Below are 17,068 nucleotides of genomic sequence, written 5' to 3' on the forward strand. Positions count from 1 at the left end.
CAATTCATCCACTTGACTTTCCTTTAATTAGTAAGGGTTAACTAAGTGGTAGCAATGAACAATTCTCATCACAATTGAGAAGGATAACTAGGATAGGACTTCTAATTTTCATACCAAACCAAGAGCCTTTTATAGTTGTTAGTTTATTTTCATTGCCATTTACTTTTCATGCTTCTTATCCAAAACCCCAAAATAACTCATAACCAATAACAAGACACTTTATTGTAATTCTTAGGGAGAACGACCCGAGGTTTGAATACTTCGGTTATTAATTTTAGGGGTTTGTTTTAGTGACAAACAACTTTTTGTATGAAAGGATTATTGCTTGGTTTAGAAACTATACTTTACAACGAGATTTCATTAGTGAATTTCTAAACCGTCAAAAATTCAATCATCACTGCCTTTCCAAATTCCTCATTGAAGCTTCATAGTTCTTACTGGTTAGCTCTTGATGTTTCATCATCTTTTCCATCAGTATCTCCAAGTTGGAGATCCTTTGAGATTCTTGGGGTGGTTGTGGTTGATTATGGGATGTTGAGGATGGATGATAGTTATTTTGGGTATTGGATGGGTTGTTAGGTGGATAGTAGTTGGATTGAGGTTGATTGTTTTGTGATTTTCTGTATTGGTTTTGGTTAGTGTTTTGATGGTTTTGATGGTTTGTGTTTCTGGAGTTGTTTTGGTTTGAGTTTCTCTACCAAGGCTGCTGGTTTTGATTGTGATTGTCTCCCCACCTCAAATTGGGGTGGTTTCTTCAGGATGAGTTGTAGGTTTCACCATGGAATTTATTTTGATTAACTCCTTGGTTGTGCATATAATTGACTTGCTCTTACTGCTGCTGCTCTTTATAGAGTTCCTCATTTTGCCGCCATAATGGTTGATTGGGAGTATTCACTGCTGCAATTTGAAGTCCATCAATCCTCTTGGCCATCATCTCCATCTGTTGTTGAATATGTTGATGCATTACCTTGTTTTGAGCTAAGATGGTATCCACACCTTCCAACTCCAATACACCCTTCCTTTGAGCTGGTTGGCGTTGTCTTTGGTGACCATAGAAGTATTGGTTGTTTCTTACAGTGTCAATGAGGTTCTGAGCCTCCTCAGTTGTCTTCATGAGTTGTAATGAACCTCCTGCTGAGTAGTCAAGTGCCTCTTGAGCTCTCAATGTCAATCCTTCATAGAAGTTTTGAAGTTTATCCCATTCATTGAACATCTCTGGTGGGCACTTCCTGAGTAGAGTTTGTATCTTTTCCAGACATCATATAATGACTCTCCATCCATCTGAGTGAATGTTTGGACCTCTATTTTGAGTCTGATGATCCTTTGTGGAGGATAGAACTTGGCTAGGAACTTGTTCACTAGATCCTCCCAATTGTTAATGCTTTCTCTTGGAAATGCCTCTAACCATTGAGCAGCTTTGTCTCTCAGGGAAAATGGAAACAGCAACAACTTGTAAATGTCAGGATGCACACCATTGGTTTTCACTGTGCTACATATCCTCAGAAAGGTAGATAGATGCTGGTTTGGATCCTCCAAAGGGCCTCCTCCATAAGAACAGTTATTTTGCACCAATGTGATGAGTTGAGGCTTCAATTCAAAGTTGTTTGTATTGACATTTGGAATGAGGATGCTACTCCCACAATGCCTTGGATTAGAAAAAGTATAGGAGGCTAGAACCCTCCTTTGAGGCTGGTCATTGTTAGCCACTCCCTCTTGTGGATTTGGGGCATTCACCTCCATCTCTTAAATCTCTTCCTCTGATTCCTCTTCACCAATGACTCCCTTTCCTCTAGCATTTCTTCTTATTCTTCGAAGAGTTCTCTCATCAATGTCACCAGAGGTGGAGACCTCTCTCCTTACTTCTGTCATACATACAACACCAGAAACAACAAACAATCCACTCTATTGCTAGAATTATGTTAAGGTTAGCTTAAGCAAAAATTCAAACAGTTAGTGTGCTTAGTAAAAATAAAAAGAAAATGCTTAATCTAGACTATCACCTTACTCAATCATTGTCAATCTAAATCAATCCCCGGCAACAGAGACAAAAACTTGATGGGTGGGAAAACGATTCCACACAAAACTCACCGGCAAGTGTACCGGGTCGCATCAAGTAGTAATAACTCACAAGAGTGAGGTCGATCCCACAGGGATTGATGGATTGAGAAATTTTAGTTAGGTGATGAATTTAGTTAAGCGAATTTTGATGATTTGAGTGATTTTGATTAACAGAAGCTAAATTGCAAGAAAGTAAAAGTGCAGAAGGTAAATTGAACAGAAAAGTAAAGTGCAGAAGAGGCAAATTGCAGTAACTTAAAGTGCAAGAAAGTAAAAGAGCTGAAACTTAGATTGCAAGAAAAGTAAATTGCAGAAACTTAAAGTGCAAGAAATATAAATTGCTGAATCTAAATTGTTGAGAAATGTAAATTGCTTGAAGAGTAAAAATATTTGGGTATTGGGATTCAAAATTTAACTAAAAAATGCAAGTTAAAGTAAATCAGAGAGCTATGAGATGCAGGAATTCAGATTTAGATCTCAGTAGCAAGAACAAAAATGGAAGATTGCTTCAAGAAACAAAATAGCAAGAAAACTTAAATCAATTATGAAATTCTAAAAGAGAAATTGAAGATCAAAGGAGAGCAATGAGATCAAAAAGCAGATCTAGATCTCAATTACTCCCTTGATCAAGTAGAAAAGAAATTGCAGAAGAAAATGAAGTTGAAAACAGAAGAGAAAATTTAGATCCAATTCTTAGAACAATTGAGAAGAAAAGTGAAGGATGATTCTCAGATCAGGAATCAATGGAGCTCTTCAATCTCAATTTAAAATCCAAGAACAGACAATAGAAATTGCAGAAGAAATAAAAATTCAGAAAGAAAACTAGATCCAATTCCCAAATCCCAATTTCAAAACAAATGAAAATTAAAAGTGAGAAAACTAAAATGAGCTAAAGGTCCTTTAACAAATCAAACTTAATCCTATTTATACACTTTCTATTTTGGTCTTCAAAGTTTAGAGTGGGCCCTTTGGTTTTTGGATTTGAAGAGAGATGGGTCCGGTTGGCTTTGGTTCAAGTTGGGTTGGAGGCATGGGTCAGCTCCCAGGGGAGTACTCCGTTTAGTTTTGTGAACGTTGCGTTCACTTAGCCTTGTTTACAATTGGCCTCCCTAGCTTAGCCTAGCATTCACTCTTTGAACGCTACGTTCAAATTGTGAACGCTACACTTGATGAGTCTTCCTCCCAGGGCTTGAATCCACAAAAACGTTGGCAAAAGGGAGCGCTACGCTTGAATTTTTTAGCGCTACCCCTCCTTGTCTTGATGCGCGCTTAGCCTTGCTTGGTTCCCCCCTCTTCGAGCGCTACGTTGCATCCTTTTAGCGCTGGCTTGTGTTTGCTTTGATGCGCCTAGCCCTCTTTGATTCCAAGCTCGAGAAAGGTGAGGATAAGCAACGTAGCGTTCGAATTCTTGAACGCTACCCTTGAGGATTGTTGTGATGCGCCTTGCTTTCTCACCAAGAGTCACGAAAAAGGAAAGGAAAGGCAACGTAGCATTCTCTTCTTTGAACGCTATGCCTTGATGATTGTTGCATGAGTTTGGTTCCTTGGCTTGACAAGTCACGAGAAAGGGAGGAATAGTGAATGTGGCGTTCACTCTTTAGAACGCTACCTTTGCTCCCTTGGTTGAGTGCAACGCTTTAATGTCATGGGCCACGTTTTTAAAAGCGTGGCCTAAGGTCCAAAGCGTGCTCCAAACTCTTCTTTCCTTTTTTCATCATTTCTTCACCTACAAGTAACTAAACAACTAATCAAAGTTCCACCAAAATCACTAGATCTTTGCATCATTTATAAAATCTATTAATTCTAGCTTAAAACCTATGATTTTGTGTAAAATAGATTATGTTTGATTGATTCAAGAAAATCATGAAAATCCACTCCAATTATTTACTTATGGTGCAAGAAAGTGCATAAAACCTAATGAAACTAATGAAAAATGCTTGTAAAAAACTAGCATAAGATGACTTGTCATCAATGCTTAATACATAGCCAATCATATTAATTAATTAATTAATTAATTAGCCAAATATAGATTGTGGAAGCAAATGGATAATGAAAAGTGATGATTATTATGTGAATCGTCCATCAAGAAACACACCACCTCCCCCAAAAGTAAATCCGCCACCAAAACCAGAATTTGGGGGAGTTTCATCACCACCACCACCCAACAACAACAATAATGATGTCATTCTGGTTTTCATTCCAAATCATAACACTGCCTCAGCTTGATTTACAAATGTTTATAATATATAATTAATAATATAGTGCTTCTTTCTTGGATCTGGATGATTAATTACTCAATAGATGTATTGGTGTGATTGTATGTGTTGTGTGCCTTGTTTACTAACAATTAGAAAAGAATTATCTGCTTTTAGTGATTGTGTTTGTAACCTATAATTTGATTAGTGTGAGACATGAAAACTTTGTATAATATACCTAAATTATCTGTTTTTAGGAGGTTGATTAATTAAACATAAGGCATTCTGTATGTTAGATTACCAAATAATTTTAGCAACGGATTTTGTCCTCCAAAATTACTCGAAAATTTTTAGAGTTTAGGGTTTAGAATAAAATTTTATAATAACAAGACTTGTTGAAGTTATTATTATGCAGCTACGTTCTGCTGGGAAATTATTCGTATTGAGTTGTGTATGAATGTAAGTTATTCAAATATAGAGCGCAACCATGCAATATTATATATTTGTAAATAATTTTTTAAAAATTGAAAATGATACATAATATAATTCTTTATAATTAGTAAGATCGACCAAATACAATACAACCAACCAAGTACATTAAGGTTCAGTAGCTTAAATAATAAATATCTATATTAAGAGTAGTTTATAAATAAGTTATTTTGTATTTGGATTTTTAGTTCTAGAAGTGCTTATTTTAAAAGAAATGTAATAAAAAAAATTTATTGAGAGAAATATTTTTTTTTTTTTACTTTTCTATAAGCTCTTAAATAGTTTCTTAAAAAGCTACAATTTAGTTTTAAAAATTATATTAGACATTAATACTACTATTTTTTATGAGCCAAAAACTCAAAAATTATTTTTAAAACTTTCCAAACATCCTAATTCTAATTTTAATCAAAACTAATTTTACAAAATATTTATTTGTAAACGTTAATTCAGACGCATACTAAAGATCTATCTGCATCTTGAAATCCTAGCTAGCTAAGCTAGAATTACATACTTATAATTAAAAACAACTAGATTATCATTTTATTACTGAACCCGTTGACTAGTTATAAAAGAGAAATAATATATAAACACTTAATTATGAATATTCATGATAATATTGCTTAATAATTAAGCTGAGGCAGTGTTATGACTTATGACATGATGATGAAACTCCTGGTCCTTTTGGTGGGTTAGGATTTAGGGCAGGAGGGGGATGAAATGGTGATGGAGGCAACATTTTTTCCAGCGCAGGCTCTATGTTCATCTTCATTAATCAATTCTCCCATTTCTCTGCTTCGCATATAAAAAACATAATAATTATTTTTAATATATAAAACTTGTTGATTAGTTAATTAATATATGTTTCTTAATAAACAAAATTAATAATATTTAGGCTAATGTTTTTTCGTTGCTCACAATATTTCTTAGTCTAACAGATCAATGATTAATTTATCATAAAACTTTATTTAAGAGTCTACTTAATATACACAAAATATCAATTATAGCTATTTATATAAAATATATCTCGAAATACGAAATATATGTTAAAAACATATATATATATATATATATATATATATATATATATATATATAAAATGACTAATTTAGCAGTTTGATTTTTTAGGTTCGTAAAATATTTTTTATATACTATTAATCCTAATATCTTAGTTTAAACACATTTCATATATAAGCATGGTTTGATTTCAAGGAGCTTTTTTGGATAGAAAAAGTATAATCGAAACCTTAAAAAATTAAGTAATAAATGAAAATATCTAGAAATATAGAAAGAGACTTACAAATAGTAGATTGTATTATTGTAACAATTGAGACAAATGTAGATATAAGCTAACCTAATAGTCATGCTAATATTATCCTTCTTGCAACTTTTCGCTTCTATACTGTTTTTTTTTTTTTTTTTTTTGTCTATTATTATTATTATTATTATTATTATTATTAGTATTATTATTATTGTCTTAATTGCAAATATTACGATAATAATTTTTTTTTGTCTATTATTATTATTATTATTATTATTATTATTATTATTATTATTATTATTATTATTATTATTATTGTTTTAATTGCAAATATTACGATAATAATAATATTATTAGGTTATAGGTCTAACAAAAATAACCTTAAAAAATTAAAACCAAAAACTATAATTCTAAGTCCTAATTTAAAGATGTATATTTAATTTTTTTAATAAATATTTATTAATTTAATTATAATATAATTATTTTTTTATTATTGTATATCTATCTATTTAGTTAATATATTAGTTTTTTTATATTAATTAATAATTTATTATTCATTCTTACTTCATTTTTATTTAATAATCATATTAGTATACCTATATATATATTAATAACCCAAGATTCTAGACTTTTTTGAAATGTGAAAGAAATGGTCTGACAGAATCAGCTGTAAAAACAGATTCTCTGCATACTATGTTTGTGCTTTACTGCCTGACTTGACTCCTTCTTTCCGCCCTCTTTGCCGCTCCATCTGGTGGTATACTAGAATCGATTAAACATGACTCCTAGCTCCAAAACAAAACTCCAGTGAGTAGAAAGAAGCTTTCCGTTTATGTCCAGTTGCTGATATCATGAACGAAGTTGGGCATCATCCCAGATCTGCCCTCGATCTGCATTTTGGGAGCAGAGCATGCAAAATGAAGCAATGAATCTTAAGAGAAGGCGATCCTTCTCAATACCTTACCGGGCCCGCCTCTTCTTGAACTGGCTGGGTTACCTCTGTTCCCCTTGCCCATAAAATAGGTTAATTTGATCACTAAGTATATATATATATATTAATTTTTTGGCTTTATTTCAAGTGTTGTGCACTCTAAATATATACATATACGTAGATATAGGGGTGTGCATGGTCCGACCCGGCTCGAAGACCCGGTCCGGCCCCAAATACTTTAGGGGCTATTTTGGTGTGATTTCATCGGGTCTAGGGCCGGATAAGGGTATCAAAAATAGACCCGGTTATTATTTCGGGTCGGGTCCAGGCTATGTCTTGGGCCACCCGAAGTCGGCCCGGTGGCCCGATCATCATACACAATTAATATTTTGTGTTATTAGTGATGGATGATGGCTATTCTTACGTGGAATTTAAGTATTGTAAACCTTAATATTTTGTGTTATTAGTTATTATAAGACTATAAGTTAATATTTTATGTTTAAAATGCATAAGATTTTAAACTAATGCATAATATTGTGTTATTTATATTGATTTAAATATTTGGTGTTATTAGACAATATTAGTATTGATTATGGTTATGCTTTAATTTTAGAGAATAGTTGGTTCTTGTTATATTTTTCTAAGTGAATTTTACCATGTCAAATAGTGGTTGACTGGTTGGAGTCTTGGAAATTTGGATATTTTCACATGCTAGCTTATAAGAAGGTATCAAGATAATGTAATGTTAACGGCCCAGTTTTCACCCGGTTTTTACCCGATATAATTGTGGCCCGAAAGTGTACAGGTTTCATCGGATCTAGGACCGGATTTGAGTCTAATAAATAGGCCCGGTATATATTTCGAGTCGGCTAGATCACATCAAACCCAAATTCACCTGATCCATGCACACCCCCTACGTAGATATAGAAAAGTTTTCACATGTTCCATTTACTTTAATGGAACCGCGGTATACCATGTACGGTCCGATTCAATGTAAGAGGTTTGTCGTATTGCATGTAGGGAAATACCATATTCATCCTTGATTTTGTTTAAAAAGACGGAAAGGTCAATTGCCAAGAGGCAACCGCACGTGGAGCTTGGATGAAGCGGCTAAAGCCCAGATTCAAAAAGTAAGCAACATAAGCGGTAAAGTTGTTGGGTCGAGGATGAATGGGTCATGCAATTTTCGAACAATGGAGTCGATATGGGTGTTGGGTGAATTGTTTTTTGTTACAATGGAAGTCCATAGGCCGACGGAGAGGGAAAGAAAATCATGGTCAACGGTGGTCCACATAATTTTTGAGCTGAGGAGTGTTAGGAAAACCAAAGAAAGTGTGGGAAAAGAAAATAACTTGGTGGAAAGAGAAAGAGATGAAAAATAAAAAATAGTGAAAAAAGAGTGAGTGAAGTTACTCTGAAGTCTGAAAGGTTTCTGGAGCCGAAAACATTGGCAATGAGGAGGTAGCAGAATCCTGATAGGTTGGAGGTTTGGCAACTGAAATTGAGGAAAATTCAACATCGAAATCGAGAGAGATTATTGTGGAGATAGGTGATGTTTGAACAAATTCGTAGTTTCTGCAAAAGTGGAATCAAATGCTAATCTGTCATTGCAATAACTTCACAATCTCTCCCATATTCCTCCCGTAATAGTCTGTTATTATCCAAAATTTAATATAAATAAAGTGTTATTATCTTCTACATAATTTTCTTTAATATTCTCACTTCCCCCTCTAATCGGAACAAAACTCCTCCTGTATAACACCTTCATACAATTGCCAATGTAATGCTATATTTTTTCCTCTTGTCCTTAACTTATATATGCCTAAACACACCCAATGCCAATCATTACAAGGTAAGTCACAACAATCACCTTTGCCCAGTACCTTTTCTCTATTTAATTAACCAACTTCCAAACCTTATACTAATGTGATCACTAATGACTCAATAATCATGCCTAAAACGTAAACAATGGAACCTACTCATTTTTATAACCAACATAACTATTGCATTTTTTTCTCAGTTTTCACATACATTTCGTAATCACTAACCTATGTTTAACCCTTTATAAATACTATCCTTTAAAATCCTATTGTAACAATATTCTTAATTCAAATACCTCACAAATTAATTAAATAAACTAAACCTTGCCAAACATATCATTATGATAACTCTAAGCTTTTTTTTTCCTATATCCTTAAGCCTTTATTTTTCCATTCCATAACTACCTTAATCCTCTATTTCTTTTTTTTTTTATTAGATAAATTGAACAACCCCAGTTCTAAATATTAAGAGCAAGTTCAATAGTCCTAGTCCTAACTTTTTATTATACTTTTTCTGACATGAGGAAGAATCAACTGTTAGAAATAAAAAAAAAAATTGATAGTTTTTGAGAAGAGAATCCCTCTCAATAGAAACTTATATTTTTCAATAATAACTTATCACATGGCAAGTTATATAAACATAAATAATTATATAAAATTTTAATTAATTAAATAATTAAATTATAATTAATTTATTAATAATGATAATAATTAATTATATTAAATAATTATATTTTTATTTAATTAATAATTTTTTTAATTATTTATATCTTATTTATTGTTTATAATATAAAAATTGATGTGAAATTATTTTTTTATGATAGATGGGTCATAAATAGAAATTGAGATGAATTCTTATTAGAAATGATCTAACCTCTAGTTCATTTTAGCTCATATCTCACAAAAGCTCAAAGTAATCACCGCCACATGAAAAAAAGACATTCTCCAATGTTAAATAACAGCTCAATCACTATGGCCTAATCAACAAACATCTCAGCAGCTCACGCTTAGTACCTCTCCCCACTATAACAAGCCACGAGATGAGCCGTTCGTAAGCCATGCTGATATCCGTGCCACCACGGGGCATACACAACATTTCAAACCTTCCTTCTTTGGCTAAGGGAACAGAAGGTGTATTCCTCACGGTATTCTAAATATTTGCACAATCACATTAGCATTTTCCATCTGCATCACAACCTTCCATATATTTAAATCATTATTTGTATGGCAGGCAATCACTGTATATTAGTATGCCAATAAAGTACACTGCCATATGTGAAAGTTTTCCGTAGGGATATAATATATTCCAAGTGCATTTAGAATTTTTTTAAGGTGTTTCATCTCGGATATATAGTATGACTTCTGTACTTATTTATTTTTTACTTTTTGTATTTGAGATATATAATGGTAGTTTAAAAAGTACATGTTGCATATTTTAATAAATAAAATATTTAAATAATTTAAAATAAAAAATTTTATATTTTTATTGTCAAACTAATAATATAATATAAATATAAATATCAATTTTAAATTTTAATTTTAGTTACAATTAGCAAATGATACGTGATATATTCTGGTTGTCAAACTAATAATTAATAATAGTATATAAAAAAAATAGAGTGACTAATTTTTTTTATATAGAGTAAATTGGTGTGTAATGCACAGTTATTAAAAAAGTTGGTATTTTTTTAAATATGGAGTTAATTTTTTTTTAAATTGTTATTAAACAAATTGGAGAGTCAAATTTATTGAGGAAAGAAAAAAAAATAAAATCTAAAGGACCGATTTAGATGAGATACACAAATTTAAAGGTCAGATTTATATATTAAAAATTTTTAAAAATTTAGATACATAAATCTAAATGTGATTTGTGTATTACAAAAATTTAAAAGATTCAGGTACACAAATATATGGGAATTAGATTTCTATTTTAAATAATAAATCTGTTAGTTAAATTTATATCCTTTATATTCTAGTTATACACATCATACTTTAATAATATTATAAAATATTATTATTTTTTTAATATTAAAATTAAAAAGTGAAATAAAATAGATGATAAAGAGAAAAAGAAAAAAAATAATTTTAAATTTTTTTAATTACAATAAAAAAGTATCATATCATGTATTTTTGTTATAAAATTAATAATATATAATAAAATATATAACAGATATTTTGTATTAACAAAAACCCGTTCAAACCTAATAAACAACTCACCAATGACTTCATACAACTGCAATCAAAGTCATAGTTTATTATAAACCAAAAAGAGAATATGATTTATTTGCTTTGTCAAATCGATACCGGTTTGCTATTACTAAAATTTTGGGACTGAAGTAGATATAATTATAATTCTTGTACGGCGTAAATGATAGTCACAAATTTAGAATATTTGTTCATAGACCTTAAAGGACTGGAAGATGCTTTCCCACCATAGACAATTCCTTGAATTCAATTCAGAATGTGTAAAATCAATTCAGCATGTGGGAACACTACTACGGAAATGGAACAAATCTTCCAATTTGTCTTGACTAGAAATAATTCAAGTTATGTAACTACTGAAAGTCTTGAGTCTTAACTAGAAATAATTCAAGAGCTATGTACAATTAGTCTATTACAAAGCATGCCAAACCGTGTTTCTACTACCCAATAGGTAAAACTCACAAATGTCACGAGTTGAGCTTGATTTGCAAGGAACTGATTAATTATACAAACATTTTCACTATTACGAGATTATAGAATGAATTATCACTACATAGAACAGTTTCTATCTAATTGCCTCTACCATCTTTCATTCTTTTGGACATATTTTATTCTAAAATAAAAATATTTAAAGTAAATATACTTTCTCTCTAATTCTACCATCAATTTTTTGAAAGTCAATCTAAAATACTTTTTTTTTTTTAAATTTTGCCCCTACATCATCATCAACATATCCTTCTCTCCATCATTAATATTTAGTTATTCGTATAAAAAAAAATAAGCTACATAATTGGTAGATCCTCATTTATAACTCTCCAGGATACTAAAGCCATATGATATGTACTAGAATCAGTTTTAAAATCTATGGAAGTACAACATGAAAAATCACACATGAAGCTACATTTTGGCACAAATATTATAAGAGAGTACAACACCATTAACACTGGTACATAACCTTTGGCAACAGAAGCAAATTGTGGGGGGATCAAAATCACCTAATTTCATGGAAATTGAAAGAAGGAAAAAAATTCTATCTAAAAGAAACCACATGTTGCCAAAACAAAATGCTAATCACTTGAGGAACCATCATCGTCACAATCTTCATGATCGACAACAACTTTCTCTATAAACTTTCTCCGAACTCCTTCAATGACAGCTTCTCTTGATTGCTCATTTCTATTTTGACCGTCATTTAGTACAGGATTCGATTGGCACAGAATCAATGCAACACCTGATTTTTCATTATCAATGAATTCAATGTCACAAGTAAATTATAATTTAGGGTTAACCACCAAAAACGCCCCCAAATTATTCAAATGCTGACAAAAATGCACCTGAATTTTACTATCGCCAAAAATGCCTTTAAATAATTTAAAAACACAACAACAATACCCAACAGTAAATATATATTTTCAAAAAATGTCTTAAAGATTGAATTTTGATGTGATTTTTTACAAGCATAATTAAAAAATCAAATATTATTATTTTTAAATTTTGGTAATTTTTTTCTAAGTATATATTTTTTTGTGATTTTTTAAAAGTATTATTAGTTGTTAACAAAAAAATTACAAAAAAAATATATACTCAACGAAAAATCACCAAATTTTAAGGATAATAATATTTCATTTTTTTAATCATGCTTGCAAAAAATTGTATCAAAATTCAATCTCTAATGTATTTTTTCAAAAATATATATTTAATGTTAGATAATCTTGCAAAAAATCTAATATTAAATATGTATTTCTCAAAAAATACATTAGAGATTGAATTTTGATGCAATTTTTTGCAAGCATGATTAGAAAAATGTGATATTATTATTCTTAAAATTTGGTAATATTTTGTTAAGTATATATTGTTTTGTGATTTTTTAAAAGTATTATTGGTTGTTAACAAAAAAATTATAAAAAAATATATACTTAACGAAAAATCACCAATTTTTATGTATAATAATATCTTATTTTTAAAATCATGCTTGCAAAAAATTATATCAAAATTTAATCTCTAAGGTATTTTTTAAAAATATATATTTACTGTTGGGTATTGTTGTTGTGTTTTTAAATTATTTGAAAACATTTTTGTTAATAATAAAATTCGAGTGTATTTTTGTCAGCGTTTAAATAATTTGGGGGCATTTTTGGTGGTTAACCCTATAATTTATATAGAAGAATTTATATGATTTTACCAGCAAGGTAGCATAGACATGGTTCACATGGTTTTCCATTTATGCTAGGGATTTCACAAGGCATGAATGCTAATAGAATAAAAAAGAACAAAAACTTCCATGGATGGAGTACAATACTGTTGGATAAAGGAATGATATTGAAATGGTAGAGATTAAGAAAAAATCCAACTAATTACAGTATACAAATAACGGTATTAGTTAGTTGAAGGTAACATAATTTGTTAGTAGATTAAAGGATATTAATATATTGAACATCAGCAGTGATCAAAGGTAAGATAAGAAAAATAATAAGAATAGCAATCTCGTAAATACCTTCAGGAGTGCATCTTCGTCCAAAACTATGCATGTCAACATAATTTCCTTTGACTGCTCCATTGTTGTATACCAATATGGTGGGCAAATTTCGATCCGGATAGTTGGGAATGCAGTCTGTTGATATTATCTTGACAAATTTTGTTGCAGGATATCTTGTAGCCAATTCTTCAATGCATTGCATTAAAACCCCACATTCAGCAATGCTGTCAAACATAAAGTACAACAGATTTCAGCAATCAGCACAAGAAGCATAACAATAAAATTAAACAAATTTGGATCACCCAAGTAATTTATAGATATTATATGAGGAACGTGGTGTGCAGAAACATTTCCTGTAATTTAAGCTTAGAAATGTCATGTAGCATACCCATCTTTGTAAAGGATGACAACCACCCAAACATCAGAGGGAGCCTGTGAAACCTCTCGAACGAAATCAGATCCTGAAATGGGAACCACAGATCCAAACCTCGAAACTTTAGCTGCTTCCTTCATCTCAGCCAATCTCTTCTTCCTATTAAAGCACAATGATTTATATCATAAGATATAGAATAAAAACAAGACCTAATCCATCATTCATTCCCATGTACCCCCAATCCAAATCTTAACAAACTAACCAGACATTAGTATAAATAGATTATTCCATATCCCCATCAAGGATATTGAACTCTCGAGTTTATGAAGTCTCTAAATTGAGTTTGGGAGTTATATTTCACAATTCAATTTTATCTAAGATTCATGACTTCAAATGAACTCTAGAGTTTGATATCCTTGTTCGAGATTATTTGTTATGAACCTTAAATTCATCAAACTGAAGCAAAATAAACCACAATTACTGACCAAAATTCAGTCAACAAAACACAATCTTACCAACAACAACAAAACTACATTGATCAAATGACGCCAACAGTACTATGTCATACATCATATCTACATTTATTCCATGTATAATTAAATCTATTTAAATAAATTCTTATAAGGATTATCCTTCATCTGACCCATTCTTCTAGCTTAAACCTTTACATGCCTCCTCCGTGTCTATACCAGCTAAGGCAAATGACTATATCATCTTTTTCAATAATGAGTTTCTTTCTCTAATGAAATATAAATCAATGTATATAAAAATAAATGGAATAATGCAAAACACCCAACTTGTACTCCTCAAGGAAGCGATCGTCATCGAGATCATTTTCAAGGTCTTCAAGTTCATCCTCATTTTTGGAATCAAGCCAAGCCTTGTCTTTGGAGAGGGAATCAGGATCGGGGGCAGGGGCAAACGGCGGAGGCTTGAAAGCGGGCAGTTTCTTAGGGAGATTGCCAAGCTTCCTCTGAATGTCATCCCATTGGGTTGATGCTCCTTCCACATCTTTGTACACAAAGTGGTAATCCGTCATTGTTCTGTGATGATGATGATGTTAATGTTGTTGTTGTTGTTGTTTACTCCTATGAATCTGCATCCAAAGTAACCAAAGAAGCAAAATTAATTGGTTAATATCTAAAAACCAAGGTTCTGAGAACTGGACCAGTCATCGAACCGCTCTAGTCACTGGTTCACTGGTCCAACCGGTCCAACCATGGTTCAACTGGAAAAACCATTTTAAAATAAAATAAAAAATAAATTATAAATAAAAATCCTAAAATATAATTATAGTCTAATATAAATCTTAAAATATCTTCAAAATTTAAAACATTACATGAAATGTCATCAACCAAAACCATATGATCTTATCAAAATACGAATTCAAAAGTTAAATAGTAAAAAGAAATACCTAAGACAATAGCTATAACAAGAATTAAGAGCTCTTTACACTGCTCATCCAATTTAATGACTGCACCACCTTCAATTAGTTTTTCTATACATTTACAAATCATTACTAAGAAAAAAAAAAGTGCTACTTACACACTACTAAGAAAGTTGCAACCCAAATTTCAAATCACCCAAAGAAAAGGAAAGAACAACAAACAGGAATTCAGCAGGTAATGAAGAAATATAGAATCTGGCTTTCAACAATTTCCTAGTGTCTTCAGAGCAAGAAGGTCACGCAAAGTTGGATGAAGGTTCCATCTAACATATTTGAAAGCATAATTTCTAAAACAAACAAAATAATCAGGTGCTTGCCATTCCTTACATAAAGGAGCACAAATCCATATTACTAGTAAATCTCCAGAGGCGGGCTTATCAATAGGCAGAGCAAAGATTGACCTGCGGTTTCTCTTCTATATCACTAGCTAAATGGAAGTTCATGGTGAGATCCAATTCCATGGGTTTGCTACGAGGAATTTAGCACAACAAGGGATGAATGATTAGCAAACAAACAGCAAATGAGAATTAGTGACAAAAACGACCTGCCTAATACCTATTCTGTTAAAAAAATTGATGACATCAAAATGTAAGAGAGTTGAAAGATCACATCCAAAACAAATTCTATATAGCAAAAAAGATAAAATTAGGAATGCTTCCAATATTTTCCAAGTACCAAAATATCAATAACACAAAGGAGAAGAAATCAAAATCATCAACTAAAAATGAAATTATAGTACTTCAATATCGTCATGGTATACACCTCAAAGAAAGACATAATAGAATTACAGAATCATATATCATATATATAAATATAAAAAGCAAAAAGAAACTCATGAAACTCCTTTACCAAGAGGCCGTAGCTCCTCAAAATCATTCAGATATCGAGAACTATGGGGAATCGTATTTGAACCACCAAGATCAGAAGGTTTCCAAAACTGAGATATACTGGTTGAACTGGTTGACGGACGGCGACAGACGATAGCGACAAGACAGCGGAAGTTCAAGGTCCTCCTCTTCGGCGCAGCGACGGCAGAGTTCCTCAACTAGTGCTCTGCAGTTAGCAGAACGGATTGGGGGTGGAAAGTGAGCCTTCTGCCAGATCGAACGAGAAGCAAGGGGGAAGAACTTCAATTCGCGAAGAAAAAGGGATGATGATGGACGGACGGACGGCGACTTTGAATGCGACGGACGGCGGCGATTTGCAACTGCTTGCGGCGGTGATGATGATGGCTAGGGTTTTTTTGGCGATTTGCAACTGCTTGCAATGTGTTTCTTTTTTTTTTTTTTGGACGGGCTTGCAATGTGTTTCTTTTTTTTTTTGGACGGGGGAATGAATGAAAGAAAGGGAGAAACGGGCTGGGGGAGAAAAGATCTTGGGCCCAAAATCGAAAACAGAGACAAATTAGGGACAAATTAGTGCTGTTTGTGCGTCATTATTTTGATAAAAAAAAAATTTTTTTTCAATAAAAAAATATCTTTTTTATTTTTTTGTATGTTTGGCAAATTTCTAATAGTAAAAATAAAATCACTAGAAAAATGAAAAATATCTTTTTGAGAAGGTATAATTTACATCTTTTTCTAAAAGTTTTTTTTCCTTTAAAAAGATGTTTTTCATGTAATAAATAAACAAAAAAGTACTTTTATATCGTTATACCCAAACATAATTGATAGATAAAAAGATTTTTTTGCATGAGATACTCAAACATGAAATTACTTTTACTTTTTCATAAGATCTTTTAAAAAAAAGATAACTCAAAAAGAGATCTTTTCTTAGAAACTCACCTAAACAAGCCCTTACTTTCAACCATTAAAAGAAA

At 31.5% G+C, this 17,068-nt stretch overlaps 1 protein-coding gene across 1 annotated transcript; it reads right to left on the minus strand.

The window, feature by feature from the left end:
* Positions 1–11,774: 11,774 nt before the first annotated feature.
* Positions 11,775–16,604, minus strand: LOC112777669 (uncharacterized). Its single transcript, XM_025822066.3, has 5 exons — positions 16,099–16,604; positions 14,600–14,898; positions 13,818–13,961; positions 13,448–13,653; positions 11,775–12,184 (listed from the first exon to the last, which is right to left on the minus strand). Exons 2-5 carry the CDS (start codon positions 14,839–14,841, stop codon positions 12,021–12,023), a joined length of 756 nt encoding a protein of 251 aa, XP_025677851.1. The 5' UTR covers positions 14,842–14,898; positions 16,099–16,604; the 3' UTR covers positions 11,775–12,020.
* Between the last annotated feature and the right edge of the window lie 464 nt (positions 16,605–17,068).

The sequence above is a fragment of the Arachis hypogaea genome, chromosome 19 (genome assembly GCF_003086295.3).
Source record: "Arachis hypogaea cultivar Tifrunner chromosome 19, arahy.Tifrunner.gnm2.J5K5, whole genome shotgun sequence".
In the NCBI taxonomy this organism is placed as follows: domain Eukaryota; kingdom Viridiplantae; phylum Streptophyta; class Magnoliopsida; order Fabales; family Fabaceae; genus Arachis; species Arachis hypogaea.